Genomic DNA, 6,398 nt, shown 5'->3' with positions numbered 1-6,398 from the left:
ATATATATATATATATATACATATATATATATATATATATACATGTAATGACTCTTACTTTATGATACCATCTTCGATATAAACGTCGTTGTCCGTGATCCCATCGTCGTTTACCACCTTGCCGTTCTTAATCAACAGCCTGTTTTGCGCGCTCTGGAAACAGAACAGTGGATATCGTTTTACGCGGATCTTTTCAAAAAATAAAACCACAAGTTGTAATAATGCCGAATGCTATTGAATGCTAACCTTTGAGGAGATCTTACTGCACGTGCTAATTACGTACACATCGTGTAAAATATAGTTTACTTATTCCTAATGTTAAAGTAAATATCAATTAATTTCGAGTAGCACGTTATTATTTTTAATAATATTTTAAAATCGTGTTTTCTATATTTTATATATATATATAATATATAATTTCTATTATTATTATAAAGCCATAAACATGAAGGGTACTTATAAATAGGGGAATCAAGCATCAATTTTCTAGTTGATATCAAACTTTTATAGGTCACTCGTCCACGAGAGACTTTTATTACGTAAATGAAAATATCCGATACACACAGATTTATCCAGAGACGAATAGATAGATATAGATACTATCGACTAAAAAGTCTTTGCCTCGAACAAAATTACTTCCCATTGAGAATTGGACAAACCCCCCCGCGTACTGTCCTTGATATTCGTTTGCAACGTGCGTCGGATCCGACATCCGGTGCAGACGATTAACGTGCGTATATTGCCTCCATGCTATGGTATACCAATCAGTATATAATAGAAGTTACGCTTCACGCACTTCCGCCAATGCTGGATTTAGAGCAGTAAGTATTCGATGTGCCACGACTGATAAACGTAAGACTCCCTGTTTCGCGATACATCTTTCCATCCGAAGGAATACGGGTTTCTCTTCTTGTCGTGCAAACGTTCTCGACATGGAAAACGCGCGGTTTTTCGCTGATCCACTTCGGGCATTACCATACAATCACGATTTAAAAACTCGTGCTCGTGGTTTCCGGAATGAATAAAGAAATGCATCTATTTTCGCCACGCTAATTTACGAGAATATTTCTCACAATTTTTCTCTAGATTATGCTATTTTTAGTTATTATTATGATTGCATAAAATGTTAATAATTATTTTAAGATTCGTATTATTTATTTCGTGCATTGCATCTCTCGATCAATAACAAAGTTGTAAAAGATTCAAACATGCAATCTCGAATATCGAGTAACCCTTAAGAATCGGCAAATTATTCGTTAAGAATAAAGATCACGACCTCGTGTTAGGGCAGACAAAGAAGAGCAGACGAAATGTATAAATATTAGCGTGGATCATCTCACAGTGGGGCAAATTGAAAGGAATCCGCGGACTATATATAAAGAACTTTCGACAATCAACCCCTGAGGCATTCCCCATTCGTGGAAAGATAAAAGCGGTTAGGGGAGAAAGATCAGAGGGACCGTACAGTGAATGGTAGAGAGAAAAAAAAAAAAAAAAAAAAAGGACAATCTATCGTCGTCACAAGCACTACCTATGTTTTATAACCGATCCAAGGTCCACACCCTTCGCATTCGGTAATGCAACGCGTGCTGCAACAAACCCTTCACACGGACCCCGGTTCTCTGCCCCGTGAAATCGCCTCGAACCCCTTCTGGTGAATCTAAACCACCGTGAACTGCCTTTCATGAAATCGATCCCAATCTGCCTCGCCCCTCGAAGTGTCGCTGGAAGGTGTACTTTGTTAAATCGAATCTCACCGTTGAAAAAACGAGGGTGGTGTCTATCGGATGTTCATGCGGATGTGAACAATTAAAAGGGCACGATCTTCTTTTCTCCGTAAGACGAGAATGGTTGGATATACAACCTTCGTTTTAAATCTGGATGGAAATGGAACGAATATCGGCGGCTAGTTGTCGTAATTCATGTGGGCAGAGAGACCTTGTCATCCTCATATGTATAGTTATTAGGCACGGGCGTGAACATGTGCGTTTCATGTGTTAGAGGATCCTCTGCTTGGATATTTTCAGCAGACGCACGCTTAAAATACGTTGCCCGTATGCCAGCATGATTTTTCAGAAATGAAATTCTATCTACACTCTGAGGCAAGGTTAATATTGATTCGCGTCATTTCGTGAATTTATTATTTATATTATATCACATAAAATATATCTTTTGTCCTATAGTTAAATATTTCAACGAGCATACGTTGATCGTGCTTAACGATAAGTATTTTAATAATTTTGGCCCCGTTCCGGTTACACGATTCGATCCATTAATCCATCAAGTACTGTATATAGGCCATCAAAGTATTTTCAGTTTCGACACGCTTGTAATCAAACGTGTAGAGAAATATCTGATAAAGAACAAAAGCACGAAGCGTCGCAAAATCTTGTATCCCCGGCGCGGAACTACGCTCCTGGTAAAATCGATATCTCCGACATTTTCCGGCAGCGTAGCACGAATTCGTCTCAATGGGAACAAACATCGTCCAAATGGAAGATCTTATCGTTCAGATGAGTTTAGTTCAAGATTCAGTTCCGATTTAATCGGGGCCGCTATTCTTATCGGGCGAACTCGATGGAATCGTGTTTCCTTCTCTCGTTATTCCGTTCGAACACATTCTAATAAAGGCAAATTCGTATACAGTTGCGTGCATGTTGCCGAGATGTTGTCGCTCGGATCAGTCGTTCCACTGCTGGTCCAATTAAAAGGCGATTTCTTTGTTAATTACAGTATCGAGCCCATCATGCGATTAAGCCGTCGAGAAAAATGGTAATTGTCCGCTTTCACGAAGGGAAAATGATTTTCCTGCATTCATAAGGAGCGAAACTCGCCCGGTTTCTATAGCTGATTTCTTCTTCTTCGTTGAAAACGAACTGGACACGTGAAGAGAGAAAATATCCACAGTGGCTGGCTCGTCGTGGTCCGAGAGGCCAGGTATATATCGTGCTCGGTTTACTCGACAAACATTTGTCTTTTCCATCGTATAAACGAACTCTAAAGGTGCGCAACATATTCGGTTTAACATATGTGATGTGACCAAACAGTAATTATACGTAACGTTACATAATATGCCGCATTTTCTCAACACTTTCTTAGAACGTTAAGAAAACGCGAGGAATTCATGTTAAACTAACATAAATCATACTCAGTTTGTGGCCTTGCGTTCAGATATACTCGAGATATAAACTTGAAGATTATGTTGGAATCTATTTGGAAAATTAGAGAAAGTTATAAAAGCGATTTATTTATAGGTCGTATTAAATAGAAAAATGTTGATAAATATTAAATCAAACATAATATTTTCAGAAATTAACGTCTGAATGTTTACTATCATTCAAAGTTTTGAATGTAAGCACAAAAAATTGCAATAATACATCAAATGATATAATATACTCAGTACAATACGAATCATTTTTGCACCTGTATGAAATGAATGAAAAAGAGACAGGAAAAGGGTCAATACCGATCCGACAAACTGTTCCAATTTCCATTCGCGATTAACTGCCGCGAAAACGACTGTGGCTCGCACCTGGCTTCCCAGTGTCTATTTACGTTGTGAGAATAATACTGGTAATCTGCATTTCGGTTGACCGACTTCCATTCGACTAATTTTGCCATCAAGTTCTCGGTGAAACAAACAGACGACAATAAGTGTACTCATGTTCAACCACTTGTATATACTGAAAATACAAATGAAATTTTTAGAAGATAAAATTCTTAATCAACGTTGATATAATTGTTTTATATTTTATAATTTTTTTATAATATTAATTATAATATTAAGATATAAAAATTTTATAATTTAATATTTTTTATATTATATTTATTTCTTGCTAATCAATCAATATCTTCCTTTATTCTTAATAATTATTTAATCGTTTTATCAATTTTTCATTTTTCTTTTAACGTAAAACTTTTAAACTTCGTAACAAGTTTCAAATTTATCCCTCGGGAAAACTATGTTAGGAAAAGATCCGATAGAATTGTATACATATAATCTATATTCGTATTCGTACATAGATCATTGAATCGAAATATTTTTGATATTTCCTCGAAAAAAATCCATTCAACCTTTTCCAAGTAGTCTATATCTTCTAACCGGGATAAAAGGCACTGGTAAAAATGCCAGTCAACACCCGCAGTTTATTTTTGCTCGCGGAAACCATTCTGGTCTCGCGAACAGCTCGCAGAGACATTTAACATGAAACGGAAGATCCGTGATTCTCTCGTGTATATATATGTACACATGCTTTTCGTTTGGCCGACGAGAGAGCGTGCACTCGCTCGTAAAATCAAGCCCTGTGTGGTTTTTCCGACTTCAGGTTGTACGTAGTGTCGACGAACTATTGATTCGCCGACGCAGCCCGTTTATACATCTCTGTCTCTCTAGCTTTTACAAACGTACCAGTGCCGTACGATTTTTCCATGTACAAATTATCGTCGAGAATCATCGTATTAATGTAAGTCTTCTATGTTCCTATTGACTTCATCATGTTCAAAAGAACAATCGGTCAATCTATCTGAAATAGTTTCGTTAATAAACTTTTACCGAATCGAAACATGCGATATTATTTGATGTCGTTAGAAAATCATTCATTGAATTGTTTATTAGTCGAAAAATTCTCATGAATTATGAAAAATGGTGTAATCAGTGAAATTATTTGTAAAAAAGAAGAACTTATTTACTTATAAATGGAAAGGGTATCGGTATTTATAACAAATGATTGTATACCGGGATATATTTTCTCGTTCCCATGCTTCGATTTTATGTTGAAAGTAATAATTAATATATATATATATTATTATATATATATATAGAAAGAATATGTTTTAGCAAAATTATAATTATTTAAAATATAATCTGTGTTATTTACATTTAAATATCCGTAATAATTAATAGTAATAAATAATTGAAAATTACTAATTATTGAAAATATTAATTTTTAAAAGATAAATCTATTTTCGATTACACAGTAAGATATAAATATTTAATTTTTATTTATTTGCTAAAACACAATTTATAAAATAGAATAATTGATCGATGACAATATTATTAGAGAAATTTAATAAATTAAATTAACAATTAAACAAATTCTTAATATTTAATAATCATAAAATAGCAAAAATTATATTATTTATCATCTATGATTCTTGTCACTTCATGTCACTTCACAAATATGATAATTAGAAGAATAATGAATATAACCTATAAAAAAAAAAAGAAAAAGAAATATTGCGAATACAAAGACATCCACTTTTATTGTTTCCAGATTAAATAGACGCATTGCATTATACACAAACTTAACGTATATGTACATTTATGTTTTTGTCGACATACAAGTTGGCTCCTTTCGCGAGATAGACCGGTGCCGAGCGCCAAGACGCTTGGATCAATAAGGCAGCAACCTTGCCATCGACGCGATAGTGCGACAAAACTTTCGGTTTTAATAGTGACGCAGAGATGCTTATATTCAAGAATTTATTATCTATTATAATATTTTGCATTTCTAAATATATCCTATTTATTTTATATACTTTCGAGACACACAATCATTTAATAATGTTTTTAATTTTATAAAATGAAAAAATAAAATAGCGATTTATTAATATCAGAAATAAGAATAATCAAAATTATAAAATTTTTTTAAGATTTTATTATTATGTTATATTAAATAATAATTTTGCATATATTTTGCATTTATTATCAAATTATTTATTTCTTTTTTTATATTGTTCTCTGTTAATTATAAATAGTTTGTTAAACTCGCTTTCGCTATCGATCGCCAGTTCAGTAACCTCATACATGGCATATTCAAGTTAAAATTATAAATAATTAGAATTGTAAAGAAATTTGAATGGTTTTTGAGATTGAAACGGCATTTCTTTAAGAAAAAGTTCGGAAAATGAAAGAGAATATGCATATTATACACATAAATATTATAAATTAATTGTTACAAATAAAACAGATTGATATAACATTTTAAGAATGAGAGATAACATCATGAGAATTATTTTAGTGAAATCACGTCAACAATGTTGGATATAAGAATATATTAATTTTATTATTATTATTTCAGAGATAATATTGATTGAAATTGCACACGATTCATGAATACTTATCATGGATATTTATGGATTGTTTTATAATTATATATTATATATTACATTTTATTTATTTTTTCGCGAATTAATTATTATTATTATTTAATTACTAGCCAATTAGTTCTATTTTTGATATTGTAGACAAAAAATTTTTTTTATACAAATAAAGTATTATATCAAAGTAAGAATATTTTCGAATAATATATTATTTTTATTTTTAAATATTATTATTTTGTTCGTTATAAAACATGTTATAAAACATGCGACGCCAATGATGTATGCTTTAATTAAAA

The 6,398-nt window shown here is 32.5% G+C and overlaps 1 protein-coding gene and 1 long non-coding RNA gene across 4 annotated transcripts in view; both read right to left on the bottom strand.

Annotated features, from left to right (window-relative positions):
- The window catches only part of LOC102679015 (dihydropyrimidinase), a 21,510-nt gene that overhangs the window by 14,342 nt on the left and 770 nt on the right, over nucleotides 1-6,398 (bottom strand). For all 3 annotated transcript variants that reach the window (XM_031510202.1, XM_031510201.1, XM_031510200.1), the window contains exon 2: nucleotides 59-153. In XM_031510202.1, coding sequence (XP_031366062.1) covers nucleotides 59-153 — 95 coding nt within the window. The remainder of the gene's footprint in view (nucleotides 1-58; nucleotides 154-6,398) is intronic.
- LOC116185553 lies at nucleotides 2,809-4,243 on the bottom strand. Its single transcript, XR_004150395.1, has 2 exons — nucleotides 4,020-4,243; nucleotides 2,809-3,683 (listed from the first exon to the last, which is right to left on the bottom strand). It is a non-coding gene; the product is annotated as an uncharacterized LOC116185553 (long non-coding RNA).

The sequence above is a fragment of the Apis dorsata genome, unplaced genomic scaffold, assembly GCF_000469605.1.
Source record: "Apis dorsata unplaced genomic scaffold, Apis dorsata 1.3 scaffold_217, whole genome shotgun sequence".
NCBI lineage: Eukaryota > Metazoa > Arthropoda > Insecta > Hymenoptera > Apidae > Apis > Apis dorsata.
Note: the sequence above shows the minus strand (reverse complement) of the source record. Positions and strands in the feature narration are given on the sequence as shown.